The sequence below is a fragment of the Tasmannia lanceolata genome, unplaced genomic scaffold (genome assembly GCF_043159265.1).
Source record: "Tasmannia lanceolata isolate RefF3 unplaced genomic scaffold, GAP_Taslan_0.1 ptg000012l, whole genome shotgun sequence".
NCBI classification, from domain to species: Eukaryota; Viridiplantae; Streptophyta; class Magnoliopsida; order Canellales; family Winteraceae; genus Tasmannia; species Tasmannia lanceolata.
The window spans coordinates 21,797,975-21,818,324 of record NW_027518689.1 but is presented as its reverse complement, the minus strand read 5'-3'; the positions used below and the strand labels follow the sequence as shown (position 1 = coordinate 21,818,324).

At 38.4% G+C, this 20,350-nt stretch overlaps 2 protein-coding genes across 4 annotated transcripts in view; one reads left to right on the top strand and one right to left on the bottom strand.

Moving 5' to 3' along the window:
• The window catches only part of LOC143887116 (c-Myc-binding protein), a 42,749-nt gene extending 37,127 nt beyond the window's left edge, over positions 1-5,622 (bottom strand). Inside the window, exons 1-3 of one of the 2 annotated variants that reach the window (XM_077391227.1) lie at positions 5,276-5,622; positions 609-681; positions 452-500 (exon numbers count right to left, since the gene is read on the bottom strand). In XM_077391227.1, coding sequence (XP_077247342.1) covers positions 452-500; positions 609-681; positions 5,276-5,278 — 125 coding nt within the window. In that variant the 5' untranslated portion in view covers positions 5,279-5,622. Of the gene's footprint in view, positions 1-451; positions 501-608; positions 688-5,275 lie in introns of those variants that run through there. The other variant, XM_077391226.1, reaches the window with a different exon arrangement.
• A 10,858-nt stretch (positions 5,623-16,480) lies between these two features.
• On the top strand, positions 16,481-19,770 carry LOC143887115 (uncharacterized). Of its 2 annotated transcripts, none has more exons than XM_077391224.1 (5): positions 16,481-16,562; positions 17,273-17,395; positions 18,353-18,506; positions 19,274-19,391; positions 19,479-19,770. In XM_077391224.1, the coding sequence occupies exons 2-5, from the start codon at positions 17,383-17,385 to the stop codon at positions 19,530-19,532; spliced, it is 339 nt and encodes a 112-aa protein (XP_077247339.1). In that variant the 5' UTR covers positions 16,481-16,562; positions 17,273-17,382; the 3' UTR covers positions 19,533-19,770. The 2 variants fall into 2 exon arrangements, with proteins under 2 accessions (XP_077247339.1, XP_077247338.1); XM_077391223.1 differs by having other exon boundaries at positions 16,483-16,562; positions 17,319-17,395.
• The last annotated feature ends 580 nt before the right edge of the window (positions 19,771-20,350 follow it).

Genomic DNA, 20,350 nt, shown 5'->3' with positions numbered 1-20,350 from the left:
ACCCCATCCCATCAATGGACGTTTGCCGCTTTGGGTCTCCTCTTTGGCTAGTCACATGGGATGGTCCCCATCGTGTTCTATTTGCAAATTTAAGAAATTGTAATTTCGCATGAAAAACTTGATTGATGATCATAGGCCTTTCTTTTCTGTCCAAAGAATGTAACAATGACAAAAAACAGAAGGGTAAACATTACCCATTAATAAAACCACTCTGAGAGAAATTTGACCTTAAGTTTTTTACATGATGAATAAATTTGTTGTGAACACTGATGAAGAATAACTTCATTATTTGGAACGAAAGAATATACATTAGCTTAGATAGACAAATTAACAGATTGGGCTTTTCTAAATGCAAAGAACCTGCAAGCTAGTTAAAAGTGGTGTTTCAATAATACAATGGTCGTAAACAAAATTTAAACATAATCTTAAGTTTTGGTATCAAAAAACTTACTCAATTGCAGAGGCAGGTTTTTCATTCTCCTCGTAAAGAGCAACAAGAACTACACAAAACTAACAAGCAAGTAAATAGGCAGGAAATTCCTAAAGAGCATAAAATAGCTCAATTGTCACAATTTATTACAAATAACAACCCCTAAGGGGAAACAAACCTTTGGTAAGAGCATCAAGCACCCCACTAGATGCTAGGTACTTCCTAAAAGCCTCCTTCTTTGCTTCCTTTTCCTGCATACATGAATTTGAGTGAAAAAAGTTCAAATGGTAGCACTCTAAAAGTTATGAAACATACGAGAAAATATAATTTAGAAAATAAGCTACGGAGGATTTCACATCTGTTGTACAACAAGATATCTATTCTTTATTGATGTCATCCAATTTTGACCATGACTATTTAAGAGACTTTCTATTTCATTTGTTTCTATTTGGGAAGTTTACGACAGTTTCTATTTTTGACAGCACTTTCTATTTTGTCTTATTTTTATTTTGGGAAACTAGATGTGGGGACTATCTAGTTTCCACAACACCTAGGGCTTACACCACCTACCATTACCCTTGCTCATGATTATCATAATCCCCATATTAGTCTTGAGTGATTGACTCTATTTGACCATTAAGTAGGGGCATTTAAGTCATTATAGCTAATAATTTAAGTGAATGTCCTATTGGCTAATAGGGAGGGCCCACCACCCCCTCACTTAAAGCACTATAAAAAGGAGGCCTAAGGGAAAGAAGCCCTAATTTTGAGAAGTGACCTCAATGAACAGCCGCAATTGGAATTTCTCCACCCCTTTGACTCAAAAAAGAGAAAAATCCCTCCTCCTTTGTGCAAGGTATCCTTCCTCCCCCTCCTTTTCTCCCCTAGTCTTCATCTCTTCTTATTTTCCTTCCTACCTCCTCACGTTCTCTTTTTTTCCCTTCTCTCTTCTCTCCTTATTTCATTCTCTTCTTTCTTTCTCCTCTTCCTAACCACAACATTCTTCCCTTATTAATCGTGGGACTGGTTTGTAGTCCACGACTGCAACCGCCTCCTTTGTTCCCTCCTACACCCTCTATCCCTCTCTTCTCCACTTCTATCCCATCTCCTTTCCTCATTCCCCCTTCTCTTCACCTCCTTTCTAAACTATTGCCGCCCCCACCTGTCCCTGAAGTCCCTAGGATTGTTTGAAAGTTAGTTAGGGACTGTCTCGTATGCATCCCCATTTTCCCATATTTTCCCCTTGATTCTTGACTCTTCACTATACCTGTTGCAGTTTTCCCCTTTCCGTGAGAATACCTTGCTCACATGGGGTGTAAACGCGCAGTTAATAATCATATTTTCACTCCGACCTCGCTACATTGCTGATAGCCGATGTTGTGGACAGTTTGGGCCTTCCCGGCTTCTCTACCTTCCTTATTGGGCCTCCTTCGCATGAGATTTGAGGACTGATGTGCATCCCTACCGAGGGAGATCTTACCTTTACTGTTTACATCCTTTCTAGACTTGAATTTGATCTATCAATATCCTTTGGCTAGCTACTTTTGCACCCATTTTATCCTTGAGACTGATTACGCTAGATAGGTGGTTATTTGTGCCCTAGAGCTTACACATTTTTTTTTCAGTTTGTAGACAGACCATCCATACTTGCAGCCCATATATATGCCTATATATATGAGAAAACGGTTTCTACACACAAGTGTAGATAAGTTATCTACACACTAGCTTAAAATACAGTGGAGGGCATATTGTTTGGGTGATCCAAACCATTCATTTGATTGGCTCTCACATAGTGTCCACAAAAAATCACCTTCATAGGATCATCCCAACCCAACGATTTGTAAAGGTAAAATGGACGCGTATAAACCTTCACAAATCTATCCATTTTTTGCCTCCACGGTTCGAAGGGTTAGGATGATCCTATGGAGCTGATTTTTTGTAGACACCTTATCTATGTGAGGGCCAATCAAATGAATGGTCTAGATCACCCAAACAATGTGGGCCTCCACTGTATTTTAAGCTAGTGTGTAGATAACTTATCTACACTTGTGTGTAGAAACCTCTCTCTCTCTCTCTCTCTCTCTCTCTCTCTCTCTCTCTCTCTCTCTCTCTCTTTATATATATACATATATATATATATATACATATATATATATATATATATATATACGGAAAAGTGTTGCTACTCGGTCTTATAGCTAAGCTTATATACTCGGTCGGGTTAAATACAATGGGGGCCCACGTTGTTTGGGTGATCCAAACCATTCATTTGAAAGCCCCTAACCTAGATAGGGTGTCCACAAAAAATCAGACCCAGAGGATGATCCTAACCCATCCAACGGTGGAGGGAAAATGGGAAAAAATGGACAGACACAGTTTGCCCACAAATCTGCCCATTTTTCCCTCCAGATGGGTTAGAATCATCCTATGGGTCTGATTTTTTGTGGACACCCCATCTAGGTAAGGGGCTTTCAAATGAATGGTTTGAATCACCCAAACAATGTGGGGCCCCACTGTATTTAACCCGACCGAGTAGATAAGCTTAGCTACAAGACCGAGTAGCAACACTTTTATGATATATATATATATATAGTTTTCCGTTGATGTGAGCTATTATTGTAATGGATGTTTGAACATATTACAAGTCTATTATTGAGTTTTCTCAAAGGTTAACTCAAAGTAAACACCTTGAGCTGGTTTGATTAATTTCTTCAGTACTAATCTGAATTTCGGGACTGAAAGTGTTACTTGATTAGAAGATTTACTCCTCAAGCTCCTAAAGGTTCCCGGATTAACCTAGTGAACCCTTGGGTTTGCACCATTTATCCAATATGTCAACAACGCATATGACAATTTATGTCAACAACGCATATGACAATTTACTAATAGCTAAGTATGACGCAAAAAGAAAATGTGATTACGCTACAATGGACTCTGGATGAAACAAAATGATCAAATTATCGAATGATATAAAAAAAAAACCTAATCTCCTATGGAAGTAATGTCCTCTCATAGCAGTCTCCATGATTTGGAATTCACCCTCTATTTGAAATAGGCAATGAGAGCCATGTATATCCTTCCCCTATCTTGCAAAGCACTATCACTGCAATCATTACAGTTACAATATAAAAAAAAGGTCTAGAGAGCAAATATCCTCCAATGCAGCATGATACCATCAACATTACAGAATCTTCCACTATCATTGAGAACAGATTGTGGCTTTTCCACAATAAAACAGAAGCCAATAGAGAAATTCCGTATAAGCTTGTCAGTGTTAGATGAGTTACACCCACATTTAGTAGTGTGTTTTTATGTTAGCAGAGTGCCATGTTAGTGAATATGTCCAAATGCATGTCTATCTGGAGATAATGTTGTCATTTAATATATGTTGCGATTGTATATAAACCAATTCAATTAGTGGCATGAAAAAATATCTCAATTTTCTGTCTCTAAGTTTTATCATAGTGTAAGAGCCTCATTTGCACTATAGAAATCTTTATAGTGGTTGTTCCGTAAGATTCTTTCGGGAACTCTGGGATATAATTGAACCTGGCATTATGCTTGATGAGTTTTACTTTTGCCATTAATCTAATAAAGGTTTAATGCCTCCTTTAATTCTCTAACCTCAAAGGTATTTTTTTCTGAAACGTATTCTTTCACCTCAAAGTTAAGAAGATTAGAAGATATCAAAGACTTTAAGAAAACAAGTCTAATTAGCAAAGTCTATCAAGGTTCTCTCTATGAGAATCAAAAAAGCTCTGACTGATAAGAGAGCAATCAATAACTATACATTAGCTTGTGACTCCATTTATCCTTCCTCGACAGTTCCTCGATATAGAAATGAATCTTTAGATTCTTACTCCTCCAAACAAAAAGAAGGGTTCAAAAAATTAACTTTCAAAAAAATTTCATTTAAAACTCCATGAAGAAATAGTGTCATTGTTAGCAAAACAGAATTCCACATAGACAAAAAGTAGCATGTTAACAGGAATGACCAAAATAAAATTCAAGATTATTGTCAGACAGCTCACAGCAACAATAAATGATTTTGTAAGCTTATAGTTTTTGAATTATATTCAACAAAACTTGCTTAAAAATTCCAATATGATCCCTAGCATTATCATCTTAACCATGGTTTTAAATTTCGACCGATTTCGGTGGAGACCGACACCGAAATTGACCAAAACCGAAACGGTCATTTATTTCGGCCGAAATTTCGGAATTTCGGTCAAAATTTAGGTTTTTCCGAAATTTGACAAAAAAAAACTATTTTTTTAATATTAATTTAATATTTTACCGAAATTTAGGCCGAAATTTAATATTAGATAAAATAATCATTTCGGGTTATGTACCAGATTTCGACCGAAATTTCGAAATTCCTTGGTCCGAAACCGGTACCGAAACCGAAATTTTAAACCTTGATCTTAACTACATAGATCTGTTTTGAAAGTTGTTCACACGAAAAGTCTTCTAAACAAAAGAACACCACTACTGCATTTCAAACTGAGAACCCAGAAAAAATTAAACAAAAGAAAAAGTCAGACCAACAAATGCATGGAAGCAGAACAAATGATCAAAACTGGTTGGGCATGCTTCTAAAAAAAAACATAAAAAATATATCTCTCCCATTTGTAGTACATTTTAGAAAGACCCAATCGCATAAATGAAAAATAAAATAAAAGGACTAAAAACAAGTAAAGTAAACAACGAATTAATCTGCACTTTAAAAAAAAGAAGGGGAAACAGAACTAAAAGAAAGAGATCACTGAAACAGAATAAAAGCATTTGATCTGCGGCTACCAATAATGTAAGTTATTAGAAAGCAAGTAATGCGAGGAGACATACCATCTCTATTGCATCTATGAAATCCGCCAGAGATTAGATGAGATTTTAGTAATAGGGTATTACAGAGAGAATGAGAAGTGGGTTTTGTACTTTTTAGGGTTGGGGTTTGAGAAATGGTTGAGGAATCAAGAGTTTGGAAGAATGAGGACCCATGACAAGCAAAACTCAACCGTTCTCCTTTTACTTTCTACATCCTATTTGGTGGTTAAACGGACCAACCCCCAACCACTCTCTAAAAGCTTAAGCAAGCCACTGGTCTTTTGGATAGTTTAAATAGATCGAATAGGAAGAGGAGATAGGTTCTAGCCATGACTCATTGCAAGCTTGGTAATCAGGACCTTTGATCCAATAGACCATCACGAGACTATTGTTACGGACCTATAATTGGGGCTGGCCTGGGTAGGACCCGGTGGTCCTGGTATGCTATGGGACACGTTTAAAAGGCCTAGCTAACCTATTCCTTCAACTATTGAGTTTTTGGGTAGGGGTGCAACTCAGACCGATTTTTTGGAATTGGGGTTGAGCTATTACCTTAAAATCGGGTTGATTCTGTTGAGAGTCATCGCCGACTCCATACACATGCCGGAGGCGACGGGCTGGCGCGGTGCAGATGCGGCGCGGTGCGGGCCCACACGGGCTAGTAAAATCCATTTGTTGTTTGGGTAGTTGAGTTCTAGTTAAACTAGGAAGTATATTTGGTTTAGGAGTCGGTGATTGTTTGTTTTGTTTTGGTTTCTAGATAGTAGTTTTAATTTTTTACAGTTGCTAGAGGAGTTTGAGTACTAGTTGGGTTTGGATTCTAGCTAGGGGTAGAATTAGAAACGTAAGTTATCTCTTAGCTTTTAGTTTTGCTTATAAATATCAGTGCCAAAAAGTATGGTTGCAGAGAGTTGGGAGAAACGATTTACTCCACTAGTACGTTGTGAACGTTGAGGTACAACAATTCTTAGGAAATAATCGAGTTAGAGCCGTAGCTATGAGTGGTACAATGGTTTGATGAGAGGAATAGAAGTGATTGACACAGGGGCCCCTCTAAGTGTTCCAGTCAGTGGGGCTACTCTCAAACGAATTTTCAATGTTCTTTCGAGGAGAGCGAACGAATGCGGTATAAGATGCCTTCTGGTGTGATGAAAATAATGCCGACTGTTCTTTTGGTCCATTCATTCGGGAGGCACTGTTACATTTCCCATGGGGCTAGGGCTAACATATGCCTTTTGATTAAAATATTTCAAGGTTCTCTCTCTCTGTTTGTGGCTTTTGTGCTTGAGTTTTACTTCTTGTTGCTGTGATCTTTCTTGTTCTACAAGTGGTGTCAAAGTATTGTGCTTTGATTCCTGTTTTCTACAAGTGGTATCAAAGCGTTGTGCTTTGATCCTTGTTTCTACATATTCCAATTCATTTTGGGAAGTGATATATATGCCCCTTTTTTATTACTTGCGACACCGAGCAGCAATGCATCAATGACTGCAGAGGTGCTGACGTGAAGGATTCAATGGGGCCGATTGCTACGTACACTGCTACTGGGTGTTCCAATTAATCAAAAGGGGCGCATATATCACTTCCCTTTTTTTAGCAAAAGCTCAACCCGACCCGACCCAAGTTGCACTCCTAGTTTTTGGTGTACTAGTTAGGTACCTCGTAGTAGAAACAACAACACACGTTGGAGCTACCGACGGCGCAACCCATGGAGAGGAGTACCAAAAAGCCGGTGAAGTTACACACATATCGGGAAGACTTGTAGAAAGCGCTACTTGGAAAAAGGCCCAAGACCAAACTGGGCGCGTCATGGAATGTTGTGGCCCTATCCGGGTCTTGCCTATGTATGGGAGTAGATTGGACTCGGCTCGTTCCACCAGCCCTATAGCTTTTGGAGTATTGATTAAGTACCTAACATTTGATATCAGAGTGGCCATCACGTCACGTTTAGTAAAAAAAGGCTAGAGTGAAGTAACCACAGAGTGGGCCACCGTAGAAAGGGTGCCCTGTGGAAAGGGCTACCTAAAAAAATGCAAGAGTGAAAGCCGTTGAACACAGAGGATTCAGAAGCATGATGGAATCTTATGAACCTCAGTGGCGGCTTGCCTAGGTATGGAACTAGGTGGGACCAAGTCTGGTGGGACAGGTTTAAACGGCATCGTCTAAAGTGCTCCATCAACTATGGAGCTTTTAGCACAATTGTTAGGGTTTAAGTTTTGGTTCTAATTTTTTTTTCGCAAGGGTTTTATCATATGCTGCCATCTTTTTCCAAGACCCTAGACCATAAAGCTTGCCAAGCTTGCTTGTAGAGAACATAGAAGAGAGTTTCCTTTGATAGACCGAGGATCTCATCCAATAGATCTCTCTTTTTTTCTCAATCATTTTCTGGTTGTGCTCCATTTAGACATCTGTTCACCGAACTATAATTCTGTTGGTATTTTAATGCAAAAATGGAATTTTTTGGTGCTACTCAGGTTGGGCTGATGCCAACCCGACCCGAGGAACCATTTTTTCCAACCCGACCTGACTCGAGGAACGAGACCCAACCCGAGTTTTCAAGCTTACAAAAAAAAATCATAAAAAATGTCGAGTTTCACTCGGGCCATGTTGCCAATCCGTCAACCTAAATTCAACCCAGGTTGGATAAACTCAACCCAAACCCGAACCCGACCCGACATTTTTCTAGTTGAACCCGACCCGAGTTGCACCCCTAACAAAATGTGGGACATACTTGTATTTCTAAAAGTTTGTTTTATTTACAAATCCGCCACCTTACTATGAATCGTGAGTTTTCATTCTTCCCACCAAAAGTGAATAGTCCCCCATTGGAAAGTAGAAGAAAGGTTTGTAGGTATACATAGCTTTTCACATTCCCTGCCCCGCGAATGAGAAGAGGAGAAAAGGGGCCTACGTGCATGAGCCACCAAATGTACTCGGTGGGCTTTTGGCTATACCTGATAAAATAAAGAGATTTTCTATTAATCTTGGATGATTTACAATGACAATCAGTGGTACTTTTATAAAGCACTTACATTATAAACATAGAAATAAATCAAGGCAACTATGGAGAGAGATAAGTGTATCATATTCTAATCTAACCTAATTACTAATCCAATTCAATTGCCTAATCTAGCTAAGTTACCCCTTCTAACCAACTTGCCCAATCTATCTCCAAGATGATCCCATGGTGAGATATTAATCCAATCCAACCGTTGGATCTCACATATTTTAACATGCCCCCTCAAATGTATATGGATTGAAAATCGATATACGTTTGATTACAGTAAAATTCCCCAATATAATAAAATTTTCCAAATTACAAATATAATCAAAATTCAATGCACACTGCCTGAAGTGGATGATGGAGAGTCCTTGATGATGATGGCTGAAGTTGCCAATGATGACACATGTTTGATTGCCAAAAAAGGTGTCACTTTGTTGATGTATCGCGAAGAGCCTCAGTGGGCTGAATTGAACTCAAGCCTTGTGGGCGAGTAATCATGGGCCGGCTTTAGAATATCGAACCTCATAAAAGTGGGCCACTATGGACCAATGCTAGAATGAGCAAGAAATGGGTCACAATGGATCGATGCCACAATGGGCAAGAATGAGCCTCGATGGGCAAGACATCACGGAAAAGAGAATTACACTCTTGGGCACGCACTTCAAAAGAAATGAAGCAGCTCAACGGAAAGGATTCAATATTTCAGGCACTCACCTTAAGAAAAGGCACCTCAACTGAAATATGACAGAGAAGAATGATGGGTTTGAAAAAAAAGAAGCAAATGAGAATAAGTGACAATTAACGTCTAAGAATGGTGGCAACATTTATCGGCAGTGGTATATGAAGGAAAGTTATCCCCTTCCAGCAAGATCGCTATGCGTAACGGAATAAAAAACGCATAAAACTTTAAAATTTTCTTTTTGATCTTGTAATTGCCCAAGATCCTAGAGTCTATATTAGTTAATTATGCTAATCAAGCATAAATAAATACTTCTTTGAAGAGGAAATCAACGAATCACGCTGCTTGATCTACTCCTCGAACGGTTGCGATCGTTCTAATGCCGCGAACCCCGCAAGTTGAACCAATGTATTCTTTTTCTTTGCTCGAACTATTGTGGATTTGAATAACTCTTATTCACTTCTTTAAGTTCTGATCTAATCAGTACCTTTATTGTAGAGAATAGAGAATTGATTGGAAGCCTTTCTCTTGAAAACTATTTCAATTGGAAAAGAGATAGAGAGAGATGAAAAATGACTTTTCCAAAGGGAGAAGCAAGGGAGAACGAATTTTTGAGTATTCCACACTTCAAAATTCATTTAGACCTCTCTCCTTTATAGAAAGTAGAGTTTTGGGTTGATAAATCCTTATTTCTCTTTTCCAATTACAATCTAATTGAGAAACTAACTTGAATTGAGACTCCTCGAGTGAATGAGACTCACCCAAACCTCCAAGACTGTGTGGGGACACTCAAGATACATGGGATAACATGTATGGATGCCTCTTTTCAGCCTTTTGTGGCCTTATCTCATAAGAGTTGGTGTTGGAAACAAATTGCTTGCTTTTTAGATCCTACAATTTAGCAATTCTTATCCAACAAGGAGTTTGAGTGCAACGTAAAGTCCTTGAGCAATTGTGACCATTTTTCTCAGGTCTTCAACTGATTTAGGAGTGTTGTGGGCCGCACAAACCTTATCCAAATGTGTAGTCATATCCCAATTCCCAATTCCCAATTCCCAATTCTGTTCCAATTCTGTAACTTTTACAAAACTAGTTTGGGAATAACTATCATCATTTGGATTACACATTATTATGCTTATTATTAATCAAATTAATAATATATAATAATATATAATAATTAAATAATTAATTAACAAATTAATTAATTAATAACTCACATTCAATGGGAGTTATTTCGGCTCCAATTTGTCTTTGAAAAATTCTCTTAGTGTCTCTTGTTACTTACTTAACAAAGACTTGTATATATATACATATATATATATACACGTATATCATCATGTATATATACATACACACATATACTTAATTAGTATCCACATTAATCTAACGGATCATATCCGTCCATGCAATTACATAAAATGCGGCACCCTGATATGTTTGGATGTTACCGGGTCATTGGAGTTATGAGTGGGATCGTCGCAGGGATCCGACGGTCGATCCTACAGAACCTTATGGTGGGGCCTCACTGCGATCTCGCTCTGTAGTTAAACTACACTCACATTAGGTCAGTGGCCTCTATCGAGACATAACTCTGAAGATGACCATCAGATCATCATACCCATAATCACATCATGTATGTACAAGTCCTTTGTTCGTAACCACATCTACTGAGTTGAGTCATACGGAAGGTGGACACCATTTACCCCCTTGGCCCACTCTTGGTATACCATTTTTGTCAAGCGGTGTTCGGCCTCCAAATACATTTGTAAAATCCTTTGAAACAATTCAGTGTTTCATAAAACTTTCCGATAAACATTTTATTAAATCCGCCTGGCCAAGCTATTTAATAGGCCTACGGTTCTGACAAAATTGTAGATGTCAATCCCTAAATTTTAAGGCGAAGAATCCCTTATTGAGTATCACTATTGGTCTTGAGGGTTTGCTCTAGGATATAGCTTTATCCGAATGTGACTTTAAAATAAAATCACTATAAGATAGACTAAGACCATAGAACGGGCCGACAGACCAATAAAATCCCTCAGGTCTAAGGATTTGTGAATGGTCTGTTAGAATATATGTGTGAGATCCAACGGTTGGATTGGGTTAAGATCTCACCGTTGGATCATCTTAGAGGTAGATTGGGTAAGTTGGCTAAATGAAGCAACTAGATAAATTAGCCAAGTGGATTAGAAGAGGCAAGCAAGAGAGATTAGGAAAGTAGATTTGATTAGGTAGATTTGATTAGGATTATTTCCTTCTATAATTATCTTAATTCCATTCTATGTTTATCATGTAAGTGCTCTATATAAGCACACCTTGAGATTATTGTAAAGCATCCAAGAAATTCAAGAATAATAGAAATTCTCTAAAACTCTTCATGGTATCAAAGCCTACGATTCTGGTTTGACCTTAACAAGTGCTTCCGTTCTCCGACGGATGGCTGATCTAGCCATCCGCCCGGTAACCATCCATTCCCTTTGCTGCAAATCCAACCCATGTTTCAGTATCTCTCTTTGACCTACTCACAAACAGCTTGTGGGCATTTGGCACCCATCTCTTTCTGTGCTCTTCCACTTCTATTGGACTTTCAGCCTCTTCATCGCCATTGGTTAATGAGGAAAGAAAAGGGTGAAAGTGCAACCTTCTATTTTGATGCATGCACACCTAATCTTTTCTCTTATTTCCCTTGCATTTATTTAACGCACTATCTTGCAAGTCAGCCTTCCTCTGTTTTTAATCAAAATAGGATCCTGTCTGGATCTCTACGTCTGCTTTCTATTCCATTTTCCATTTGGATTAGATCATCTATTCTAAACCTACATCCCTGGTTTTATCCTTTGAAATAAGCCCACCTCTTGTGTTGATAATAGCACACCTTACCTTTTTTATTCATTTTGATATTTACACCCCTCTTTCTACACATAGTCCAATTTATTCATTTTTTTTACCTCTTTTTTTCTTCTAATTCTTCATTCTCCAAACTATTTCAGTTGAGGTGCTTTAGTCCATTGAGGTATATGCCTCGGACCCTTGGGGTGCGTGCCTGAAATAGTGCTCTACTCGGTTGAGGTGCCTCGGTTTGAGGTGCGTGCCCGAGAGTAGTTTTGAATTCCCATGAGGAACGGTATTCTAAAACCGACCCATGTTGTCTTGCCCATTGTGGCCCTTTCTTGCCCATTCCGGCATCGGTCCATAGTGACTCATATCTACTCGCCCACCAAGGCTTGAGTATCCTCTAGCCCCATCGAGGCTATGATCTAATGGCTTTTAAGCCCTCTTCGTGACAAAATGTCAAGCGGCATCTTCTTTGGCAACCATCATCAATAATCATTGGCAGCAACATCAATCTTTATCAGAGGATCTTCGTCATCTACTTCTGGAAGTGTGCATCAAATCGGTTGATTTTGATTAAATTTGTAATTTGGGGAATTCTATTGTATTGGGATTTTTATTATTATTATTGTCAAACGTATATCGATTTTCAATCCATATACGTTTGAGGGGGCATGTTAGAATATGTGTGTGAGATCCAACGGTTGGATTGGGTTAAGATCTCACCGTTGGATCATCTTAGAGGTAGATTGGGTAAGTTGGCTAAATGAAGCAACTAGATAAATTAGCCAAGTGGATTAGAAGAGGCAAGCAAGAGAGATTAGGAAAGTAGATTTGATTAGGATTATTTCCTTCTATAATTATCTTAATTCCATTCTATGTTTATCATGTAAGTGCTCTATATAAGCACACCTTGAGATTATTGTAAAGCATCCAAGAAATTCAAGAATAATAGAAATTCTCTAAAACTCTTCATGGTCATGTCTGGAAGAATAACTTTATACTTTATTGTCCACAAGTTGTTCTTTATTTGATCCGGTTCGATTGCGCGATCCAATCGTCGCACCCACTCTTCTTGCTTAGGGTCCACTAACCAGATAACCGAGATAAGTCACCTCACGACACGTGGATGTAGGCAAGATTGGTGCTAGTTGTATACAGAAAGAGATGTCGAGTTTCTTTCCCAATTAGGAACTATTAAGGCTTGCATAGAACCGAGATGTCATATCTCTTTGCTCCCTTGGATCCGTGAATCCTTTGAGCATGGCATTTCTACAATGCTACCTAAGGACGAACATGTGTCAATAAACAAGCGCATCACACACATTTATTAATATAATTATCCATTCATGTCATGAAATAAACCTTTATTAAATAATAAATGTCATTCTATTGGCTTTTAGGGCATATATTCTAACAATATAAAACTTTGAAAGTTTTTAACAATGTGTGAAAAGCAGTGCAAATATCAAATATGGGGACATATATTTGAGTAAAAGCAAAAAGGGATGTAATTCGTAAATTTGACATGGATAGTTGGGTAAAGAAGAGAGGGGTGAAAGGAGTGAAACAAGGAGCCCCAAATGTATCTGGAAATTTTGAAAAGAAAATGTTAAGAGAAGGGGTGCACTTATCACTTCTCGTCCCATCTCAAAACACACCATCAAAGCCCATGCCTTCCAAATTTGACTTGTTTTTGTACAGAGAGTTAAATCATTGCCAACGATCTCAATGGCTAGTATTGCCCATTCCATCTTCCTTAGTCACATTTGCTTGAAAATATTTCTTGAGCCCCATCTGATGCAAAGCACAGAGTAGATTTGTGCCATCAAGAGATAAGCACAACACAAGGTATGCCTGCTGTATGTTAGAGAATAGGTAGTAGCCACCCATTCTTTAAAAAAAAACTTTTGTGGCACCCCCTGTATAAGGAGTTTCTCGAGGAACAACCGGGAGAGTTGCGACTTCAATCTCTCAAGTTTGAGAAGGGTGGAAAGGAGGAAATGGATAATTGCAACACGGAAGCTGATGATAGGACATGAGATATGATAGACAAAAGTGCCGGCGTCTTTTTTTTTTTTGTTTACTGTTCTCTGTAGGAGAAGGCTTTCAGAGATATGAAAGGCTACAGGATTTGCTGAGGCATCTTGATTGAGAAGGAGATCATCTCTACAATTCCGAGGAAAGCACGGAAGATTGACGGGAGAACAAAAGAAGAACGGAGGTACAAGGAATATGGAGGTTATATAGAGTTGCAGCAAGAGGCCCGGTGGACGGCAAGATCGGCCGTCCGCCGAAGAGCGAAGCTCCTATGGTTGTGCTCAAGGTGTGGTTGGATCAACCCACTCTAATACCATGATAAAATAAAGAGATTTTCTATTAATCTTGGATGATTTACAATGACAATCAATTGGTGCTTTTATAAAGCACTTGCACGATAAACATAGAAATAAGGGAAAAATACACTTAGACCCCCTTGGTTTCTGACACATTCAACTTAACCCCTAATGTTTAAAAAGTTACAAGTAGAACCCCTGTGGTTTCAATTTGTATAAGATAGGCCCCATCAGTTGACGGTTCGTCCACAGATTGAAGGGTTAGGATGATCCGATGGAGCTGATTTTTTGGGCACACCCTATCTATGTCAAGGCCCATCAAATGAACACTTTGGATCATCCAAACAATGTGGGCACATACCCAAATCCAAACACTACCAAAAACATAGTGGGCCCATATTGTTTGGATGATCCAAAGCGTTCATTTGATGGGCCCTGACATAGATAAGGGTGTGCCTAAAAAATCAGCTCCGTCGGATCATCCTAACCCTTCAATCTGTGGACGAACCGTCAACTGAGGGGGTTTACCTTACACAAATTGAAACCACAGGGGGTCTACTTGTAACTTTTTAAACATTAGGCGTTAAGTTGAATGTGTCAGAAACCACAGGGGGTCTAAGTGTATTTTTCCCTAGAAATAAATCAAGGCAACTATGGAAAGAGATAAGTGTAGAATATTCTAATTTAACCTAATTACTAATCCAATCCAATTGCCTAATCTAGCTAAGGTCTTCTAACCAACTTGCCCAATCTATCTCCAAGATGATCCAACGGTGAGATATTAATCCAATCCAACCGTTGAATCTCATATATTTTAACAACACGCACGTCGCCCGTCCCGACCGGCTGCTTGTTTGGCCCAAAGCTTTTTACCTTTCCTCTAAACAAGCGTCGCCGTTATTTGATAAATAACTTCACCGTTCTTGTAGTATTTTGTCTCCTTTTCTTCCACCAACCCCAAAATAACTTCGCCGTTATTTTGCATCATGTCTGTTGGAGAAATGACCATTCTTGTGCTAAATCTATAAGGTACGCAAAACGGATCTCCTCTTAATGGGTGCTTTGAAGGGATGTTTTGAACAAACACTTCTCCTAGATAAAATAAGATTCTACCCAGATTTTACATATTCTAGAGAATACTGAAATTGATCGGAAACAAAAAGACTATTTTCTTTCTTTTTGTTACTGTTATCATATTTTCTCTTTCTCGTCTTTGTTGGGCAATTGAAGTGTTCATGTGGTTTGAATCTCTTCGAACGTATGATTTCCCAGAGATCGATGTTGCGTCTAGTTGTTGTATCTTGAGGTGATTGTGCTCAGGAATCTGTTGCATCAGAATTAGTCTCCATAGAGGCACATATTCACTTTAAAGAGAGCGACCTAATCTGTGCCTCATCTCGTCGCATGAAAGAAAAGGTTTTACCAACGCCGTCTGCTTTTTTCTATTCCTCTACAAAAATCTGGTGAGCCATCCATATCTTATTTTGAACAACAAATTCTACCTTAAGTAAGGCTGTGTCTATTCGGACGTTTACGCCCATTTTAGATAGAAAGAAACGGGGCCTATAATGGGGCAGTTGTGATAACTTGATTGGCATGGTATTTAAGTAGACAATGTTAAAAGGGTAGCTGATGGGCTCTTTCCTAAAACACCTTGTGGGCCTGCCATGCTATGTGAACGTGAAATGGTCCATTGATCTGATTTGGAAGTACAAAGTACCCCATTCCCATCAATGCCATCTTGATCGGACGATCCTAGCCCTTGGTCCATCAAGTCTAGCTCAGGTGTCCACAGAGAGAAACAACCCATGTTTTTTCACAGGCCTAAGTCTTACCGACAGGATTTTTCTTGGGCATGATGGTCTACAAAGTCAAGGGTCTCGATTACACTGACAGGTCAATCCAATGAGTGATGTTTAGGATTGATCCCGCCATTCTAATAACCATGCAGTCTGAATGGTGCAGACTAATAGAAATACTTTGGGAAATGATATCACCACTACCGTATTTTGATGATCACACTACTCACTTTATAATAAAGTACGGTATGGCTTGCACCGTAGCATGATCCAAACCGCCCATTAGATAGGCCACAACCTAAATAGGTAGATTGTGCCCTAAAAATCATTTCCATAGGTTGATCTTAACCCACTCGGAGGGTTAAGATCAAACTATGGAAATGATTTTTGTGGCAACACCTATTCAGGCTGTGGCCCATCTAATGGACGGTTTGGATCATGATATGGTGCGGGGGCATACGTACTTTTAATAAAGTGATGAGTGTGATCATCAAAATAAGGTAGTGGTGATATCATTTCCCAATATTTTTGGCTTTTCAAAAGCTGGTTGGCGGTTTGGGTTTCGTCAGTTAGAGGAGAGAGCCTTTGAGTTTTAAATTAAAAAAAAAAAAGAACAGAAAAACATGATGCAAGAACCCCAATCTTCTGCTTCCCAACTTCGGTAAGAATCTCTCTCTCTCTCTCTCTCTCTCTCCAATTCTGTTTCCCTACCCTTCTTCTATATGTTGTTTTTAGTTCTTGCAAAATCTCAGTTTTTCCATGGTGATTTCGCTTTTACTGGATTACCCAAATAATGCAAGATGAAACTTCTCAATTTTATCCCGTCTTAATTGACAACAAAGATCAACGAATGATTCAATAAAGTAATTTCGTGGGTTTTCATTCCTAGTAATTTTGTGGGGTTTCTTTTCTTAGAGAGTTTTACTTGGTTTGGATTTCTTCTTAGTAAATTCGCCTTTTCTTTTCTTACAATAGATGCTCTATTGATTTGAGGATTCAATAAAATAATTTTGTGGGTTTTCTTTACTGGTAATTTTGTGGGGCTTCTTTATTAGAAGGATTCCTTGGCATGGATTAGTTCTCAGTAATACCATGCATACTCATGAATTTCATGTTTGATTTTTTTTCACATTGTTGGCCATAGTTTCTGCGCTAAATCTGTACCGGGCATTCTGTTTTCTGGGCCAATTTAGATGATGGTCAGTCTGGTTTGGTGAAAGGATTTTTAAGTGTTTTTGTTAAGCAATTTGGAAATTGGTTCCAACATTTGGGAGTTCAAAAATCATCAAGAATAGCAACAGATATATCTGTTATTGATTCATTCTCTCTCAAAATGCCAGTTCTCATTTTGTTTACTTGTTCAATTGCAAGGGACACTGACATCTTCCAAATCAAACATCTCTCTTGTGTTTTTGAGGTTTAACTTTGGAAGCAGTTCTTTGGAAGAATTCCCACCTGGAAATCACATCATTGGAGTTCCAATGATGGAAACAGGTGATATTTTTGGTCCTATCCATGATTAATAATCTTATATATCTGCCAATTATAGACCTCTGGATGACTTGGTCTTAGTTCTTGCTTTTTCCCTTGTATCCTATGTTACATGGATTCTTCTGAATCAGTGAAGTACCCGTGTCGGATTCCAATACTTAAGGCTTCAATTCAATACTACTAGATCTCTTTAATTTTCCTAAATACTAGAATAAATTTACAAGTATCACATGTTTAGACTTTAGAGATTTATATATCATTGTAAGTTTTTTAATATGGAAATAAAGCATTATACTTGGTTAACTTGCCCAAATTTCTAATACATAACCATATTATCATATAAAAGAATTAAAATTAGATGAATTCAAGAATTATTTTTACACACAATACCCGTATCGGATTCCGACAATCGTATTAGTACTCATGCAACATAGCTTGTATCTCTTTTAGATAACCTCCATTGCTATGAATGTAATTGAGGTGTAATAGGTCCAAGCAAAAAGGGTGAATACATCTCCATGAACATGTTGGCATCTATAATTAATTTTCCACTTTTAGTTTCAGCAACCCAGTTTTGCAGCAAAGTTTTAGTTACAGGCTAAACTATTACCAGAGCTTTAGGGCCTCTTTGGATGCCACTAAAATTGGTACTTATTTGCAAATAAGATCCGTTTAATTTCAATCTTACATGCAAATGGGACATTAAAGCCTCTTTGGAAGCCATTAATTAAATCATTTCTAAAACTGTTCTAATCATTATTTACAGTGAATCATTTTTAATTACAAAACCAATTTCCATATAAGATTGTATATCAGAAGAGGCCCTTAGGCTCCTGGGTTCGTCCATTATTCCTTTTGCCAGACAGCATTACATAAACTAGTTGCATTTTTTTTGTTATTTCTATATATTTTATGTGCTGGGTAGCAGTATAGTTGTGCTTCACACACTCTGATTTGTAGGTGCGGGTGGATCTCAACAGAATAAAGAGGTGGCCCAACATCCGCCTGATGAAGGGAAGCACTCTCTGCTGGAACTTGGCGGCAATGATGGCTGCATCGGTGGCCACTATGATAAACCTCTTTCATGCTTTGGATGTGGGATTGGATGGTTTTCGTGAGTTTCAATTACTGTGAATCTATCTATGTCGGTATTAAGGGTGCAGCTTGGGTCAGGTCAGGTTGAGCTTTTGCTTAAAAATGATTTGGAATGTATGAAACAACCAATTACTCCAAAGTCCAATAATAGGTTTTGGGCTCACAATCGGTTGTCGCGATCTCAAACGAACAGGGCCTTAGCATTGGTGTTATTTAATCATTTATACTTCAACACTCCCCCTCACGTGTGGCCCTCTTTTTGGGTTTTGGGTTGGTCGTACATGTGGATTTTTTTTAATATCAAGGAGTTGTTGGGTTTTGAATCCAGCATGTCGTGAAGCAAATAGCTCTATACCATGTGAAACAACCAATTACTCCAAAAGCTTAAGCTGTTAGAGTTAGGCCTTGTTTGTTTTAGATTATGACAACCGATTGTGGAGTCCCCAACCGATTATCGTCCAATAATCGGTTGGGGACTCCACAATCGGTTGCCATAATCTAAAACAAACAAGCCCTTAGTGTTATTTAATCATTTATTCTTCTATAGAATCAACCTGAACCTGACCTGATTATATGGTAAAAGCTCGACCCAAATTTCCAAAAAGGACCCGAGTTGCACTGCTAGTTTGTATACATGCATATTTATATACATAAAAACACACACACGCACACACACACACACACACACACGTGTGTGTGCTTATATGGTGCGCACGCGCCACCCACCCACACACATAAATGCTTATAATAGGTCTTTTATATGATGAAGATTGAATTTCTTGCCAGTTTTATTCTGGGATTTGCCTTCCCACTTCTCTGGTACTACGCTACGATTCTCTACTTTGGGAATTACTACCACAAGGACCCAAGGGAGAGAGCAGGCCTAGCAGCCTCTGCTATTGCTGTAAGACCACTGCATCTTATGCTTCTGAATGTTTCCTATTAGTCACTTGGATAGTGATAGTTTCTCCTTATTCTTAATTGTTTGCAGGCTTTAATCTGTTCAGTGACAGTCTTCATTGCCCTCCTTGCCATATTTATATAGCCTGAATATCTTGTAACTCTACAGTTGATCACATGGACAACAGATGATCTGCCATTTTTTCTAATTGATCGCCATTTCCTTAAGCAGTCTCATAGAGAAAATGTGTTGAGTAAATGAAAGCCAAATTTTGGTCATCAAAATAGCATTCAGTTGGGGGAGAGAATGCAATATACAGACAATTACTGATGATCAAATTCTAAATCTTTGTTTCGAAAACTTTGTTTTTGATTCTTTGATTCATCGTTTCAAATTATATTATATGGCTGCTGACATTGTTTTGCTAAGTATTTAAACTTCGGTAATCAGTTTGTATTCAGGTTTATCCATCTGATGATGTGTTGCTGAAATTGCCATGCTGTAGATTTGTCTTGAAATTCAGACTGTGTTCAGATTTTCCATCTGATAGAGTGTGGAGTCTGTGGACAGTGTCAATATATATCTGCAAAGATACCCAATTATATTTGTTTCAGCTAACTCAATTTTCTCAAATACTACCACAAATCCCTAAAAAATCAATTAAGAAACGTTTTATGGTCTTGGACTTTCGGCTCAGCAATATCTTATGTTTTCTTTGTTACTGTATCGATACCAGAAATGTTGGTGAAACATTTCTCAAAGGCTCAAGGAGGTCTATATTGTATTCTAAAGACAAATGGCCAGCAAATATGACTTCATCACGGCCACAAATTGGAGGGTTATAACCATCTCGTAGTATGTTTTAATACATGGCCCATCAATAGCAAGGCCTAAAAGACAAACAGTTTGGACTTTGGGTCATTGAACAATTGAGCCCCACTTGTATTTCTACCCTCTAATAT